Below are 18856 nucleotides of genomic sequence, written 5' to 3'. Positions count from 1 at the left end.
AGGCTCAGCGGCCATGGCTCACGGGCCCAGCCGCTCCGCGGCACGTGGGATCCTCCCAGACCGGGGCACGAACCCGAGTCCCCTGCATCGGCAGGCGGACTCTCAACCACTGCGCCACCAGGGAAGCCCTAGACTGTGTCTTTTTAACTGTTTCTTATTTCCATCTCTTATCCCTCTATGCCTCTTTCTGAGAAATTTCCTCTAAGTTTCTAAGTCTCTTCAGCCCCTATATGCTCTTTGGTGTATCCACTGAGTTGTAAATTTCAGTAATGGTGTTTTTCATGTCTAGGAGTTCTACATGGTTCTGATTAAAACCTTCCTGTTATTTTTTCAGAACATATTTCTCGGGGTTTTGATTTCTTCTTTCATGTCTTTAATCATTATAAACATGCTTCCTTATGAATGCTGTCTAATATTCAATTACCTTAAGTTCTTAGAAATCTACTACTGCTGTGTGTATCTGCTCATTCTCATACTTGGTAGGTTATTTACTCACATGTTCTAGGATTTTGGATTGTGAACTTATGTTTATCCATCTTCTCTGTAGACACCTAGGCAGGCTTGGGTGGGAATGTATCCTTCCAGAGAACTTGCTTCTGACAGATACTACAGAGGTATCCTTCCTCTAGGATCACTTTATGTTAATTTCTTGGTGTTGGATTTCCATGATTATGTGGGGAAGGTAAATTTGAACCCCAAATATTGTCCCGTAGATATTCACAGGGAATTTTTTTCCCAGCTCAGAGCCTACATTAAGACAGATAGTCTTGCTTTGTTGTTTCCCAAGGCTGGTGAATGAGTTTTTCACTAATTTGCCTTTTTTTTGAGGGTGTAGCGCTTCAAGGGTTACATACAGCCTTCACGCAGGCATCTCAGTTCTGATTCTCTGCCCGACACAGAGCCAAGATCTCACATATCCCATACCAGTGTTGAATGGTGAAACTCAAGCACTTAGGTCCAAACTCCCTCAAAGAAAGCCACAGCTTCATCTTATCTAAATCTGCTTTAGTTTTAGTTTCTGTTTAGTTTGTGGTCTCTGAAGATTCCCTGTCTCTCTTACAAATCCAACTATCTAATTAAAAGGGCATTTGTTTAATTTAATCCCACCTGTCCAGGTATTTTGTGGTGGGAATGCCTTTGATTTTTCAGAATGATGTTTTTTCTATTCTGAATGCACTAAATGAAAGTTCTAAGTAAGAGCTAGAATATCGTAAAGAAAAAATAGAGGATATTAAGAAATTAATGTATTTATGAAAAGATTAAGCTAAAGAACATTAATTTGATTGGGGGAGTGATAAATACATCAAATGAATGGTTCATAAAGACTTCTATGCTAAAAGTCTTATGTATCTAGGTTTCATTAACAGATTTGGGTTTTTTTCTTTCCTTTAAGGAAGTTCCATTCTTCCTCTGAGAGCCAACCTGCTAGTGCCTCTCCAGACTCACGGCTCACCCAGACAATGGAGCAGCATCAGCAAGCGCTAATGCATCTGACTGAGGTGCATCCCCACGAAGGGGCCTTACCCGGCGTCACGCTTCCACCCATACCGTCAAGGGTGGAAAGTGAATCCCAACTCAGTTCAGAGAGAAGCCAAAGAAACCAAGTGAAAATTAGCCGTAGCAATTCTGAAGGCTATCTGTTTCAACTGGAAAAGGGGAAGAAGCATAGGAAAAGCAGCAGCATTAAGGTAATAAAAGCATCTTACTTACTTAACCTTTTATTTTGATAATACACAGGGACCTTGATTTTCATTCTCCTTATCACAGGCCTGGAATAGGGGTGCTGCTGCCCCTCCTTCTTCCTTTAGTCCCCACCCCTTCTCAGCCTTCATCTCACCTCAGCTCCTGCAGTAAAACACCCAGGACAGCCAATGACTGGGCTTTCTTCTGAAATGTTTGCTTAATGAGTTCTGTGTTTACCTAAGATTCACCATGACTAGCACCTTTGTGCACTTAGGTCTTTCCCATCAGGTCTGCTTTGTTAAATAAGGGAAATGGGGGTGGGAGGCAAAGAGGAAGGTTTCCAGGAAGAAATGAAGGAGCGTTGAAGGAGGTCCTTTGTGTTTCTCTACTGTTACAAACAATAAAAACCCCTCAGGAAAGATCACTTGTTTCTAGTGTCAAATAGTAAGGAAAAGGCTGGAAAATGCATTCTGCTTTACTGGGCAACAGGGACGTAGTTGCCCAGTTTACTGGCTGGAAGCAATAGTCCTGTGGTGGATTGGCCCCGCCGGGAACAGACTCTGAAGTGGAGATTTGTGAGCAAGAGAGTTACCGGGGAACCACCCCTGTCGGGGAGGGAGAGGGCAGGGCCGGGTGAGGGAGAAGGGGTGGCTTTGAGGCTGGTGCAAAGGACGCCTCGGCCAAGCCTATGAGGGTTCTGAAGTTGGGATGGCCCTTCAGAGGCAAGGAACCCAGATGTTCCCCCACATGGATCAGCCATTGGCTATTGACTGTCTCTGGGGGAGGGTTGTAACTTTGGGCACAGCCGCTCCATCTGGCTGAGGTCAGTTCTTAGGGAGGGACTCGACTGTGAGCCGTAGCAGACAACACTCCCAGCAGCCGGGGAACCAGTGGACACCCGTGGGGCGTCCACTATAAGGCAGATTTAGGGAGCCATCCTTACTTCAACTCAACATATATGTGCTGAATTCCTACCAGGAACTGTGTCAGGTGCTGGGACGTATAGCAAACGAGCCACGCCCTTTCCCCAGCAGTATCATGTTGAAATAAAAGAGAGAGAGATGCACAGTGAACACAGAGGAGCACAGAGGGGGACACATCCCCCCCTGCAAGTCAAGCAGAGTTTCAGGAGGTGATCGTGAGGCATCTTAGAGGATGACTGAGAGTTAGCGAAAGAAGGAAGACTGAAAGTATTTTAGGCAGGGGGACCAGTGTAAGTGAATGTTCTGAAGCTTGAGAGAACACAAAGCATGCCGGGAACTGATGCATTTTAGGTCTGCTGTCACTCAAACTGGGAGGTGCTGAGTGTTGAGAGGTGACAGTGGAGAAGTAGGTCGGGCACCGGGTCTTCGAGGACCTTACTCGTCATTGGAAGAAGGAGGGCTCTAATCCCTCAGCTGGTGTAGGGGCGGGGGGTTGGCGGGGGGCATGGAAGAATTTTAACCACAGTTAGATTAATGTTTTAGAGAGACTGCTCTGGCTGTGGTGTGCAGGGCAGGTGCAGGGCACTCCAGGAATAGGGGATCGTGAAGTCAGTGGACACCCACATGCGAGCCTCAGAAAAAAAGGAAAGGGTGGCCTTGAAGAGAAGAAGGGAAAGCTGGACTAGAATGACAGTGGGTCCTACTGCAGAGAAGAAAAGGAGGACCAGCTTGGTGTGTCCTCCTGAGATAGAAACTCAGAGGCTGATGCACATGAAACGCCCCAGCCCACTGCCGCCACCTGCGAGCCTAGGCCTTCAGCTCACTCACAGCCCCGGGGTCCTTCCCTCCGCCCCTTCCCACACGCTGACCTGAGGGCTTCTTGAGCTCCTCACGTGACCCTCCCTCACATCCTCCGTCCTGCCGGGGTACCTAGTTCTTGCCCAGGCTGTGGAAACCACTACTGGTTGTTTAGAGCTGGGATGATCCCCAGTTTCACAGTAAATAAGAAGAAATGTGTTCCTGGCTTCATAAGTAACTTATTTTTCCACCAAACCATTATTACTTGACAGTTAATTGTACCTAATCTGAGGTATGATTAGTACTGTTTTCGAGTACTTCATAAATAGAATAGGGTTTGTAGACTGGACTAGGAAGCCAGACACTGTGTGTATTATTATTTCTGTAGGGAAATGTATTCAGAGCTCAGGAACCACCACATTCTCAAGGTGAGGGCATGCTGTCACTCTGGAATTTACGAGTTACCAGGGCCTAAAAAAGAGCTCAAACTCACTACCTTGGAAGAGAACCTTCTGGGTTAGGGTTCTTGCCAACTGTGGATTATTGTTGACAATGCAAGCTTTTAACAATTCCTAATGAGCAGGGTTTAGTGGAAGTCACGCACTCAGCCATTTCTAAATTCTCATCACCTAATCTCTCTGTGACTCGGACAAGTTATTAATTCACCTGAGCCCCTATTTCCTCATACGCACAATCAGAATTGTTCTTTTTGTAGATTTGGTTTAACAGTTAAGTGAAATAATGTATTAAAACCTTAGCTTAGGGCTTGCCTGGTGGCACAGTGGTTAAGAATCCACCTGCCAATGCAGGGGACACGGGTTCGAGCCCTGGTCCGGGAAGATCCCACATGCTGCGGAGCAACTAAGCCCGTGCGCCACAACTACTGAGCCCACTGCCACAACTACTGAAGGCTGCACACCTAGAGCCTGTGCTCCACAGCAAGAGAAGCCACCGCAATGAGAAGCCCGCACACCGCAACGAAGAGTAACCCCTGCTCGCCGCGCGCAGCAATGAAGACCCAACGCAGCCAAAAATAAATAAATGAATAAATAAGTTAAAAAAAAAAAACCTTAGCTTAGTGCCTAGCAAAGAATAGACATCAACTAAATGTTAGTTTCCTTTCCCTTCCTTCTCCTTTTGGTGGTTTGAATCTGTGTTTTACCGAGGGAAGGCAGAGGACAGTACCCAGTGATGGTGTGTATCATGACACATCTAAGATCGGGGAGGGAAGGGAAGAGGAAGAAAGAGAACTTCCACTTCCCACTTCCCAAGCCCTCTTTCCAACTTGGAAAATCCCTGCCTTCCTGCTTTCTCTCAGAGATGTTGCAATCCACACGTATCCATTTTCTCCATCCAAGACTTTCAGCCTACATCCGACAAAGACACAGAAGCACTCTTTGTCCGGGAAGCCATTCCAGAAGCTAAAATGATTTAGAACCGAGCTATTTGTATAGGACAGCAGGTAGCCGGGGCCCCAGACAGAGGGACTCATTCCCCAGGTCATGCCCATTTCCTAGTCAAAGCAAATCTCATGGTTGCCAAGGGAATCGACTCGAATCACATTAAAAATCTGAGGATTTGTCAAGATAATAGGCCCAAGCACCGTTCCTCTTCTCCTAGCAGTTCTGTTGTGACCAGTTTACGACATTCAGCACTGTCCACGCCACGGAATGCAGACATCAGGCAGTGAGAGAGTAACACAGCACAAGTGATGACAAACAGTAATAAAAATATCTACCGCAACCGGCCACAAAGTAACTGCTTAAGGAGTTCTCTGGCAGCTGTGTGGAGCTGAGCTGCGGTAATTAACCCGTGTGTTTGTTGTCACAGACAATCCGGGTGTTGCTGCTTGACTGCTTCTAAGACGAGGTTTATTTGGATTAAGTTTAGCAACCGCAGAGCAAATTTCCTTCACTTGCTGTTCCGCAGTATTTGAGGCATTGTTTTCCGTCCTGTCTCTGAGTAACTTTCTCACCCTTACACATCTGAGGAATGTTCTGGAGGAAAGCCCCGCAGTGTCCCCCACAGCAGGGCACGACCTCTCAGAGTTGAAACAAGTCCTCCCGGGACAGTCAATGTCATTTCCAAGTCAGGCACCTTTTGCCTCCCGTTTACAATAAAAGTCACTCTTCCGGCTTGAGAAGACCTGTGATTGATGGCCGGCAGAAACCTTCCACCAGGAGATCCTACGCCAGACTCTGCCAAAGCCACGACCAGTGGACACCAATTCCAAGGGGTAGATCTGGTCTGGTCAGCCGTCAGCTAGAGCCAGGGTTGGCTGATGTCACCCTGTGTGCATCTCATGCAAAGAGTAACAGCAAACCCCGCCGGGGATGTTTTGAAAACATGCTTTTATTTTCCCCGTGTTTGGAGACCTAATGAGACTATTATTGTTGATTTAATTTTTAAAAATGGGGGGTGGCATGGTGCTATTGTGACCTTTTGGTCTTGTAACAGCCAAAGAGAGGTAAATCAAACTAAATTCTAGGGATTATTTGACTATGAAAGCCTTTTGAAGAGACAGAAAGTAGCTTAGTGGTTGCCTAGGGCTGGAGGTGGGGGGAGGGAAGGGACTGCTAATGGGTACGGGGTTTCTTTTCAGGTCAATGAAAATGTTCTGAAATTGGATTGTGGTGACTTTCGCACAACTTGATGACTATACTAAAAACCACTGAAGGGCTTCCCTGGTGGCGCTGTGGTTGAGAGTCCGCCTGCCGATGCAGGGGACACGGGTTCGTGCCCTGGTCTGGGAGGATCCCGCATGCCGCGGAGCGGCTGGTCCCGTGAGCCGTGGCCGCTGAGCCTGTGCGTCCGGAGCCTGCGCTCTGCTACGGGAGAGGCCACAACGGTGAGAGGCCCGCGTACTGCAAAAAATAAAAAAATAAAAAAAAAAAAAAAAAAAAAAAAAAAAAAAAAAAAACCACTGAACTGTACAACTTCAAATGGGTGAATTTGGTGGTGTGTGAATTTTATCTCAATAAAGCTGTGAAAAAGAATTTTGATGGGAAGAGATCAAACAAAATTACAGCCCTGAGAACTTGAAGCTAACAAGTAAATCCAGGATTTTTCATTGCCAGTCACCCAGAACAAACTCCGTTAGGAGCCATCGCTCTCCCTTGAGAAACATGTCTTCACTGGAAGCAGCTCAGCCTGTCAAGGAGTCAGTGGCGTTTGGAGATGACCCCTTCGGGCCACACTCTTTGCTTCGTGTCAGTCTGCGGTGCTAGACCCTCGGCTCTGTTTTTCTGTGACAGCCACGATGTTTATTCGAGGTGATAGTAAGAACTTCAACGGGGATGCAATAAGCAATTATTCATGCTCTACATTACATCTTTTGTCAGTTGGTGGAATGATTAAAGCTAAGCTGCTTCAGACTAAAGATGCGATTTCTGGGCACTGATCATTTCTGTCTCATCAGTTTTGGACATACTGGATTTATGACTTGGATGTGAGTGGGGTTCTCTCCTCTTTCATTACTGGTTTACTTTGGCAAATGGTAACTTAGTGATTTCAAAACAATGGCGGAGATGGCATATGCCAGATGAAGAACAAATTTGCAATCGCAAAGTATAGGATATCTGAGTTCATTCACCTATTAAAAATTAGCAGAGGTTTTAAAATGTGATAATACCCAGTGTCATCGAGGTTTGGACAAAAAGAGCATTCTTCTACCTTGTTAACAGAAGTGTTCATGAATGGCCCTGAATATGTTCATGATTCTGTCTCAATAATCTCACTTCTCTTAATTTATCTCAAAGAAATAATCAGAGTAGCCCACAAACAACGCTCATCCCTAGGACATCTTAAATGTCCAACATTTAGAAGAATCGCTAAATAATTCAACTATAACTAGACAATAGAATGTTATACATAAAAATCACATTTTCAGAAAACATGTAGTGACAGGGAAATACAGTGTAATGGTAACCTTCTCAGCAAAAAAAATAACAAAATAATTTGTAGCATAGGGACAATTTTATAAAAGTATGAACGGATACATCTAAAGGGCAGGAAGCAGCTGTAGTGGTTTTGCTGGGTGATGAGTCTATTCTCTTAAAGGAGATTTATGATTTTGAAATGCCTTCAATGAACAATATTTCTTCTATATACTTCTTCTATATATTATATTCTTCTGTATACTATATTTTAATTATTTTAGTCCAAAGACTTAAGAAGGGATCTTCTTTGAACTTTTAGAATTAGATGCACTGAAAGAGTTTTGACTACAAATATTTAACATACTAATCAGGCAAATTCCGTTTACAGAACTTTTAATCCTTGCAGTGTAGAAGTGTTGCCTAAATGACACATGATTTTGGCCCTGTGAAGCGCTATGTACTATAAGAATTTTGTAGGACCTTAGAAATACTGCCTTCAGCTACAAGTCACAGAACTACTCTTTACAGCAATTTCAAAAATAAGGGTTCATTCTTCTTACATACAGTTAATCCACAAGTAGCTAGTTGCTAGCACCAGTGGTTCTATAGTTCAAAACATCAGAACCAGTATTTGTACAATTCTCTTGTTCTTTTTTTCTTTCCTGGCTACAAGATTGCTGCTGTATCTCCAGAAATCACATCCACATTCAAGGCAAGATAAAGGGAAAGGGGGAGGGGCTGTGCCAATCCAGTTAAAGGTTTTCCAAGATGCACCCTCTGTCTATGCCAGCAAACCTTCATTCATATCTCATGGGCCAGAGTTCAGTGCTGGGGTCTGGAGGAAAGAGCTTTTGGCTCTGAGCCTGGGAAATGGCAATGGAGCAGCTAAGTGGTCTGACCTCCAGGTAGTCGGTCAATAGGCACTGTGAGCAGTAACAGTTGACATAAGTGTCTACATAAGTTCATTGTTAAGATTTGAGAATTATATGCAGTAACTCTCTATATGATGAAATGTTCTGTTTTTAAAGTCTCTGCACTATCTCTGCCAAATTCTCTCTTAGGAAAGGGCACGTTAGATATATTGAATATTTTAGGATTGAATAATTAACAGGAACTTTCCAAATTTAGAAAAATACCATGCCTCGCCATTAGCATATAGACAGGTGGCACCATACACGATTAGTTCAGAACTGCTGCCTCTGCGGTATGGCCATTTATCCTAAGCACCAATTTTGAGGTACCCTAAGATCATTGCCGTCACCCAAACCATCTCTTTGGTATTGTCCTTCCTGCCCTTCCCAAGGAAGACAACTCAATGAACTCACAAATGCAAAGAAAAGAGGCCTTTGTTTCCCCACAAGGGTATCTGCTGCAAGTAGCAAGTCAGATTTCATGTCAAAAGTGGGAGTTTGGGGAATATCTTAACCTATCCTACAGTCAGGAGCGCGTTAGTATTTTTCCTGCCTGTTACTGTGCTTGACCGACATAATTTAATAATTAAATAGCCTCGGTCTGTTACTCTGTCCCTTTATTTTATTTTATTTTGTCTGTTTGTTTGTTTTTGTGGTACACGGGCCTCTCACGGTCGTGGCCTCTCCCGTCGCGGAGCACAGGCTCCGGACGCGCAGGCTCAGCGGCCATGGCCATGGCTCACGGGCCCAGCTGCTCCACAGCATGCGGGATCCTCCCGGACCGGGGAACGAACCCGCGTTCCCTGCATCGGCAGGCGGACCCTCAACCACTGCGCCACCAGGGAAGCCCATACTCTGTCCCTTTAAATATGCAATAGTAATAAGCATTATCGTATGAAATTTTTTGTACCTTTCAAAATATCCAAAATCACACTGAATAAAATGAGTTTCTCAGCAGGTCCTGCTTAGACTCTTAACCCTTAAATGTTTCCTTTCTTTTGAACATTATGACATTAGACAGGGTGCTCTCTCTTCGAGGCAGTGTGCTTACCTGATTCGTTTAGATCGCCTCTTCCAGGGAAATCAGTTGGTTCAGTGAACGGTACAAAACTAGACATACTACTCATAGCAGCAGCAGCAAGTTTGTAACGTATCCGTTACGTTAAATTAGTAACGTATCCGTTACGTTAAATTAGTAATGTATCCGTTACGTTAAAAATGTTAATAACAAAGCAGCACTTCGCTCACTTGAAATTTTTTATTTATAATTTTCAGAATTTCAATGTTTTTTATTGCAAAAGTGGAAAAGTCCAAACATGTTAGCTCACCAGCTACAAATTACCAAGGAAACTGTTATCAGTGACGACCATTAAAATGGAAGAATTGTTGGGAAACACACCCACTCTCCCACGGTCCACACAGGCTGCCATTCTTCATTTTGCTTCTTCCCTTTCTTATGTGGCCATGACAACTCGAGGGTGGGGGACATACAAGTCTTTAAAAGAAACTGTCTCTTTGATTGTATTTTTAGAGTTCCAAGCTGAAAGGTTATCAGAACAGAGACATGAAGCTTGGAGGCCTCGGACCTGACCTTGAGTCCATCAGAGACAAAGTGAGTGTGATGTACATACAGCAATTCCAGGATTGGATTTGCCATTTGTCTTCCAGGAAAACTGTATAAAGATACCCCCAGAACCGAGGGGTAGGGTAAGCTGTGACAAAGCGAGAGAGAGGCATGGACATATATACACTACCAAACGTAAGGTAGATAGCTAGTGGGAAGCAGCCGCATAGCACAGGGAGATCAGCTCTGTGCTTTGTGACCGCCTGGAGGGGTGAGACAGGGACGGTGGGAGGGAGGGAGACGCAAGAGGGAAGAGATATGGGAACATATGTATAAGTATAACTGATTCACTTTGTTATAAAGCAGAAACTAACACACCACTGTAGAGCAATTATACTCCAATAAAGATGTAAAAAATAAATAAATAAATAAAAACAAAGGTATGGACCTGAAAAAAAAAAAAAAAAAGATACCCCCAGAACCAAGTCCTAATTCAAATGTCTCCCTCTGAATAGAGACCCTTCTGAAGCAGCATTGGTAATAAGCCCCGGGCACTACTTCTACCATAAAATAAAATTACTCAGCCAATGTTGTTTTATGTATCCACCTTTTAGTTAGTTTTGAAGGCCCAAACAGAAAAGTGGGACACATGCACATGAAAAGAGATGTGTGTGTTATATGGTCGTTGGTCTTTCCCAATAGAGTTATCTTGATAATATTGAGGAGTGGCTACAGAGAAGACACTCAGGGTAAGAGTTTCCCAAGCCATGAAAAGTACATCCACTTTATTCTCTTTCCTCTAGTGAAAGGAGATCTTCATTTAATGTGTTTTAACTGCAGCTGCACTCAAGGCATAAAAAGAGAGTAGAGTTCAAAGTTGGAAGCAAAAGTGAAAATAAATTGGGTAAACGCAACAAAGAAGAGGCTGAATGTGATTTAGCCACTGTTACGTGAACACTGGGTGTGCTATTGCGGTGACATTCCGCCCCTCAAGAGAAACTATTTCTAGGAGAGACATTAACTTAACCATTTCACTGCTGTCACCTTACACGCGGTGATCCCATTTCCCCCGTGCCCAGCTCACTAAAATTAGTGTCAATTTAGATAGAGAACAGAGTGATCTAGCAGGACCTGTGAGTCACCCTCACTTTGTTTCTCTGAACAGATGCAGAAATTAATACAGCAAAAGGAATATGCAAAACAAGTAAAGGAATACAACATGAAGGCACTATCCATCCCATCAAAGCCACAAATAGCAAAGACTGAAAATAAATCTGCTGTCCCTCGGCAGAAGGTAAGAAATTCTCACCAAGGCAGTTGTCTTTTTAATTAGAATTAAAAGGAAACCTCTGTGACCTCACGACAATGAGTTCCCCACGTTATTTGAACACAGAGGATGTTTTAGCTCCTCCTGTTCCTGCAGCTCCCCATCATTCACAGATATTGATGTAAAAATGATACACACACATATGATGCTGGAAGGTTAGCCTCTTTTTTTCCCTGAAGTTCACTGTTATCTTTAGTCTTCCACATGTTTTCCTCCAAGTATAGTATTTCGAGTTTCTCACACAAAAATTCAATGGTTAGGTGATTTCATAGAAAAAAACTAATAATCCTGATTAACCATCAATTTCCTTCTCTACCATTAAATAAGTTTTAAGAAATTAGCATCTTCTTGCCATGTCTGGGTGCTTATGTCAGAGGAAAGTCCTTCACTGTTTCTCTCAAGTTCATTCCCTATATTTCTCCTAAGGGATGGTACTATATAGGTTCCTCTACCCAATAAAAATGATAAATACAGGATGTTCTCCCTCTCAGAAGTCATCCAACTTTTAAGTTGTGATGTGAATGAAATACGTTCTATGGAGACACCGAGCTTTGCAGTACAAGTCTCTGCCTCTGTCCCAGTAAGGACGTGGGACCCTTTGCACGAGGGACAAGTGACCCTTTGGTGCTTTTAGGAATTTGTACTTCGTGTTCTCTTTCACAGACTCTCATATTTTCTATCTATTGCCTTTCTTCCTCAGACCTTGAAGACCTCAATCCACTTGATTGAGTTTCCACGATGCCACTTTTTCTTTTTTTCTCCAGTCCATTATTTGTTCATGAAGAGATTCAAGGCAATAAGTCTATAATTAGAAATTCCAATAGAAGTCAACTACACACACTGAGAAGTCTGGAGTTTTTCTGTTTTGGAGATTTTTCCCCTTCTAGGACCTACATATACTATCCATTCCCATTTTAGCTCTCAAGAAACTCTTATTAAACTGTAAAACTGGGGGTGGGGAGAGAGAAATTAGGAGTTTGGGATTAACATCTAACACTACTATATATGAAATAGATAAACAACAAGGACCTACTGTATAGCACAGGAAACTATATCCAATATCTTGTAATAACCTATAATGGAAAAGAATCTGAAAAAGTATATATATATATATATATATATATACACACATATATATACTGAAACTAACCTGAAACTAACACCTGAAACTAACACAACATTATAAATTAACTATACTTCAGTTTTAAAAATGGTTAATTTTAGAAAAGTAAAACATATAAAGGCAGATTTAGAAATCATATTCAGTAATCTCATTTTTATTGTAATGCCTGTCAGAACTGCCATCACTGAAAAAAAGACTGCCTTTTTTTAGTATCCAGGTATCTATAGATATGCTAAAGAAAAGGAAACAATAATTTTCAACCTCTAATAAATACTTGCCAGAGTTGTAAGAACCCAGAAACAAGAATAGTTGGTGTAACAATGGAGACTCAGCTTTATCTCAACTACAGTGATGTCTTTGGTCTCAAGCTGTAACAAGTCCTCTTTGGATGGAAAGGTCAGTTAATATCTCCTCAATAAAGGTTTGGTTTTAATAAGACTGCCAGCAGCTAAACAGATCAAACACATAAGAAATCTATTTTCAAGCACTTGAATAAAACTCAGTTTTATAAAGAAAACATCCAGCGTCACAATCGTACATATCATCCTTCAATTCTCTTTTTTTCCACAGCATTTTGTTACGTGGCTAATTGATTTTGTTTAAACTGTGCGTTATATTGCATTATTTGTATTTTCCATTTGGTCTCCATTTCCATCCATCCCTTAGTACATTATTGTAGCAATAGTCTCCAATTATATTATCAATAAACCTTTCCTAAGACTAGATTTAATTTAAGGAATCCAGGGTTCATTTCCCATCTCAAATAAAATTTTATCTTTATGCTTTTAGGCTTTGGAATATGCTAAGACCATCCCCAAACCCAAACCTTCAAATCTGAGTGATCAAGCCTCAAAGGAAAAGAAAAATCCAACCCATGCTGGAAACGGAGACATTTTACCTGAAATCTCACTGCTGGAAGTACTGCAGAACAGACATGAAAGGGAAAAACAGGCTGTGGCTGCTTTTAAAGCCCTTCATATTGTATAGACAAGATATGACCAGAGATGCCCAGGGGATGGACTTGGAGAAGAGAAACTCCAACCCACTGCTCTGCATTGAGAGTGATGACCTAGCATCGTCACCTAACTGTAGTCCACGTTTGCTTCGTACAGGGTTTAAAATATGGGGCCCTATTACATTATGGCGCCATATTTTACTTTCCAGGAAGAAAAACTATTTTAATTATTTATTTTCAAATCAGTTAATATTGGGGCTGAATAAGAACTAGGGAATAAAGCCTTTTGGTTTTATACTGGATCCTTTCATTTCTTCTTGGCTTTATATTGGCTCTTTGAATTTCTTAAGTGATCGCTACCCTTTCTTAGCATAATGAAACTCTTCAAGTTACCCAGAAATAAATGTATCTACTTGTGTTTCTTTCTCATTTTCCTGATTAAAAAAAACTATAAACACTTCAGTTTCTATTGAAAAGAACTCAACTTGGACTAAACACCGGTACATTTTGCAATATCATTTCAAAAATATTTCAAAAATCTCTAAATTTAGCCAAGGGTTTATATGTAAAATTTAAAAAATGAAAGTGCTTCTAGATGTGCTACTCAAGTAAAACAAATCTCAATGTTGTTCTAACAGAGCATCAAGATATTAATTAGAAATCCACCAAGTCCAAAAGCACTCAACTCGGGCACCTCTGAGAGAGACACTTTCTCAAAGCTGCTGACTCCAAGTACATAAATTTGCTGAACATCTTGCCATCAAAAATATCTTAAAATATCATCAAATGTGTGCTTCCACACAAAAACATTAGGTAAGACAAAAACATCCCACAGAAACATCCTACTGAATGTCAATATTAATAAATATTTTTTCCCTTTTAAAGAATCTTTTGAAACTGCATAAACATTGTAAAATTCCCAGGTCTTAAAATAGTCCCTGGGACTATTTTAAATCCTATTAAATTAGGATTTAAATTTTACTTACTTGCTTGTACTAGATGGGCATTGCATTCTTAGATGGCTACATCCAGAAATGGACACATTTAACAATAATTTAGGGAAAATCTGTGTCTCTATACAGGTGGCATAAGGACTGGCTTTGGAGGTTTATTCCTATGTTGTACAAATTTTACATATACCACAATGTGGTAGAAAAGCTGCCTGTACAAAACTTTTTCTTAATACTGGAAACAGCATTGAAAGTCTGGAAAGATAACAAGTATCTGAACATAAACAGTAAACTGGAGAATCATGTTTCAGTAGTATTTGGGAAATCATAGCATATATGAGGAGTTAGTTCAGGAAAACCACAGCCCAAGCTGCTCCTAAAATGTATCTGTAAAAGAAGAGGACCCTTCAAGGTACATGTTTAAAGACTTTTCTAGAAACATGAGCTAGAATGATTTTTTCCCCTATATTTTAAAACTTCCCTATATTTTAAAACTTGCTCTGGAAGCTAAAAATAATGCATAAGAGATGTTGCCATATTTTCATTTTTAAAGGGACAGGGTAAATTTTTTAAACATTCCATTTCTACTAAATTATCTTAAAGGAATTTAGAGCTTGGAAGGGGTTTATCTTGTTCAAGTGCCAATTTTTCAGAAGAGGAAATGGAGATCAAGAAAGGATAAGTGACTCTGAAGTCCTTCAGTCCTACAATGGGAGACTAGCCAGGTCTAAACTCCAATCTTTCAACAGCAAGGAGAGCACTGTTTGATTATTTGTTTGTGGGAAGAGAGTTCTTGTTTTTCTGTGTGGGCAAGGAGGACGTAATTATATATTTCAATTTGGGACATGAACTTCCAACATTTAAGTTCCATTTTTAGAAATATGCATTACTATCCGCCTTGCATTTTTAACATGTACAGTCTGGCAACTTTATTACTACGTTGATGAAGTTGTAAGAGACATCTACAGTGCAACTCAAATGCTGACCAATAAAAGAGACACTATTTCAATTTTTTTTTCAGAACATTTAAAAACCTCTCCCTAACCATTTCTCTCAGCCTAAGCATTAAATCCTTCAGGCAATTTCACACCTCCTATTAAGAACCCACACCCAGCTGAAGCAGGTTCAGTGATCCAGTTGATATCAAACAACATTTCACAGGAACTTTACACTCAAGACAAAGCTTTACCGTCCAGTATATATGACCCTAGAGCAATCAAAATTCTTTGTACACAAACACGGAAAGTGACAGGTAGCACCTAAAATGAGTTTGACTAAAGAAATAGAACATACTTGCTGAGAGCTTGGGGTTGAAATCAAAGAATAGATCAAAATAGGCTTCATCTGGCCCCAAGTCATCCCACAATGGTAAGATCCAGCAGAATGTCACTAAGGCACCATGATACTAAGACAGGGTAGAGGTTCTGCAAAAGCAGTAAATGACAAACGCTTGTCTGGCTCCTCCTTTAAAGGCAATTGTACTATTAACAATAACATTGGTCTTTTATAGACCTGAGTGGATCAGTGATCAATTTTTATCATATTTGTTTCAGATATTTAGGAAATAAAAATAATCTGCCTATTAGAAGACAAGGAACCATAGACTTGAGTGACGTAATGATGGAGGGCCTGGATCTGACCAGATGTCATACAAGCCATTGAAAGGCATAGTGCCTAACTCCCTAATCTCTATGAACTGGTATAAAGGATCTTTAAATCATGTATTCTCTCTTATTATAGACGCCTTTTATGATGTTTTTCCATCCTGAGTTTCCAACAAGAGCATCCTCCTAGAGGCAGCTTTCGTACAAGTAGCTGAATTTAATGACAGCTGTCTTCATGATGTTGCTTTGTATAGTAAGGAGTCTCTTGGGAGTTATCTAGAAACCAACTGAAGAAAAGACAGTATTGAGGAACAAAATAGAAGGTCAGCCTAGCAAAGGCATCGATGTCTAATTGTTCCAATCGGGGCCTTATTATTGGTTAATGAATCATTGTCAAAACATCACAGTAAGCATGAGCGTGCGCAATCCAGTCTAGAGCGAGAAAACGACTCTTCATCCCAGCAGTTATTAGCTGGGAGTTGCTCGAAAACACATCCAGTAATTAGAACAACACTGGAGCTAATTGAGAACTCTGAATTGATAGCAAATGGTCTACAATATCAGACTGGATAAACTCAGGAGGGATTCTTTTTTAATTACTTATTGAAAAATTGCATAAAATGAATTGAATTTGGGTGATAGCCTGCACATACCAGGACAAGTTTAACTAACTCTAACGTGTGCTTCAAAACAGGTATTACCATTATATTAGAAGTTGCACTTGAAAATATAAAGTTCTTAAGGAAAAATTAAGGTTGCTTTCCTAGATGTGCCTTTTTTTTTTTTTTTTTTGCGGTACGCCAGGCCCCTCGCTGTTGTGGCCTCTCCTGTTGCGGAGCACAGGCTCCAGACACGCAGGCTCGGCGGCCATGGCTCACGGGCCTAGCCGCTCCGCGGCATGTGGGATCCTCCCGGACCGGGGCACGAACCCGTGTCCGCTGCATTGGCAGGAGGACTCCCAACCACTGCGCCATCAGGGAAGGCCCTAAATGTGCCTTTTTAAAGATCATCTTTTCCTATCAGAGTAAGGATAAATCTTGAATAATACACATTTTCTCTAACACTCAAGTATTCTACAGGATGTGACTATAGGACTTCTCCCTAATGCTAAGTGAGTTTTCATAACTTTTATTCCTAATGGGTAAAAACAGAAAGATGAAAGGACACATAAATGCTGCATTGTCTCTTTAGTTGTTTTCCCAGTGAGACAGGATTTAAACTAGCACAAAGTCAGTTTTTCATTATTGTGGATTTTGTCTATCCAGTATCTCCTCCCTCTGTATCCCTCATTATAAGAAATGGTCTATATTGTCAGACAAAATTTCTATATTATAAAGGCAAAAAAGGAGAATTATGTATTCTAATAAAATTTTATTTAGCTATTTATTCCACTTTTTAAAATATACTGAAGTAAGATCTCAGAATAGCTAAAAATCTGATATTCAGAATTGTCCCTGCAACTCACTGCCTCCAGACTAAGTACAGTATTTGTTTCTACTCCCCCTCTCAACTTCATTAAGCAAAGCCACACATCTTTCTCACAGAGGTACAGAGAAAATACAAAATGTCTCAATTCCCTAAGCAAACATCCATTCAATGGAAAGCAAAAGGTTTTGGATGGCAGGTTTTTCTTTCATTCATTCACTCATTCATTCATTCATTCATTCATTTTATTCTCTCATCTTAAAGATTCCCATTCTTCATGTTTGGTTACTTAATTTTAGTTCAGTGGAATAACTGAAAAGTTGGGGCTTTCCCGAAAGGTTATGAAAACATCACAATGAGAGACGCAATAAGATGCGAAATGAACAGATTCTGCAGCTCTCTCTACCACTCAGTATAGGGCCTCTTTGGGTAAAATGAAGAGAAGAAAAAAGAATTTGGTGGGCAAGGTTTATCTCCCTTGCTGCCTTTCCACTGCCTTTTCACTGTCCCCTTGCAAACCTGGGCAATATAAGTAATTAATTTTCAATAAGCTGAATAAATGGTCTTCCGCTATTAAACAGCTCTAACAGGTCGAGAGGATTACAATGATATGAGCATTTCAGGCAAATAAATTTAGTGCAACCCTGGAAATATCTGATAAGATTTCACAGACTTTCTTTACTGAGTTGACAGCTCGTAGAGACCAGACCTGATACCAGGGCTGCCAGACTGGCTTTTGAGAGTACCTCTTATTGCTAGAGTCCCAAGCTTTTGCAAGAGATGCTTAAATAGGAGATATGCTTATGGTGCAAATTTGACACTGGGAGAAATAACTTTCTGAAATTTAAAACCCACGAAGTATAATCAGTTATCCTTTGGGAAGCTGTCTATACAGGAGAAGGAGGTAGAGAACAGAATGAATGTCCAGTGAAAAAAACCACTGTAGATCTCTACACCAAAAAATTTGGGCCCCAAATGGACTCTTTCCTCTGTGGCAAATTTGTCTCCTAAATTAATCCTTACGCTTTCTTTTTTGTCACGCAGACAGTGATCAAAATCACTATCATGAATCCTGGTTGGCCTTACCCTGTATCTCTAACCTGTCACCTGGCAGTGATGTCTTTTCCCATTTCCCCTGCTTCCACACAATGGTGACACTTTGAATCAGTACCAAGGATGCTGTCTCTACTTAAAATTGATAATCTATCATACAAACCTCAAGTACCCATTTTTAATGAAACCTTTAGATGAATATCAAAGAACTATTTGCCGTGTCTAATGTTTTAATTAGATTATATTCTCAATTTAACCCATTAAACCTCCTTTGATGATCCCCATATTTAGTGTTTAGCCTCAGATGCACGAGGTAATGAATACGGGACCTTTTGATTTAATGAGAATTTCGGCTCTTCCAGTCTGCGCCTCTTTGTATACCTTTTATTTTGCCAGCTATAGAATTCAGTTAATTGAAGGAGTCTCTTACCCTCACACATTAAGGAGTATAAATTAGCATCCCCATTCTGACTGCAAAATGCAAGCAGACAGTTTTGCTTTGATCTGCGGATTGAGCTGAAGAAGGCAGCAGCCCTCTGAAAATGAGCTGATGGCCTGTTATCAGGGCAAAATGCAGACACGTCCGTGCGTCACAAAACACTTAATGTCTTAACTGATCACCTTCCAATTCTCCTTGTCCTGTTTGCATCATTCTCTTTATA

General features: G+C 41.1%; 1 protein-coding gene across 3 annotated transcripts in view; it reads left to right on the top strand.

The window, feature by feature from the left end:
- The window catches only part of JHY (junctional cadherin complex regulator), a 64581-nt gene extending 51387 nt beyond the window's left edge, over window positions 1-13194 (top strand). For 2 of the 3 annotated variants that reach the window (XM_065882943.1, XM_065882941.1), the window contains 4 exons: window positions 1394-1688; window positions 9725-9805; window positions 10923-11051; window positions 12997-13194. In XM_065882943.1, the coding sequence (XP_065739015.1) occupies window positions 1394-1688; window positions 9725-9805; window positions 10923-11051; window positions 12997-13194 (703 nt within the window). The remainder of the gene's footprint in view (window positions 1-1393; window positions 1689-9724; window positions 9806-10922; window positions 11052-12996) is intronic. The other variant, XM_065882942.1, reaches the window with a different exon arrangement.
- The last annotated feature ends 5662 nt before the right edge of the window (window positions 13195-18856 follow it).

The sequence above is a fragment of the Phocoena phocoena genome, chromosome 8 (assembly GCF_963924675.1).
Source record: "Phocoena phocoena chromosome 8, mPhoPho1.1, whole genome shotgun sequence".
Taxonomy (NCBI): domain Eukaryota; kingdom Metazoa; phylum Chordata; class Mammalia; order Artiodactyla; family Phocoenidae; genus Phocoena; species Phocoena phocoena.
The sequence above is the reverse complement of the archived record's forward strand: the minus strand, read 5'-3'. Positions and strand labels throughout refer to the sequence as shown.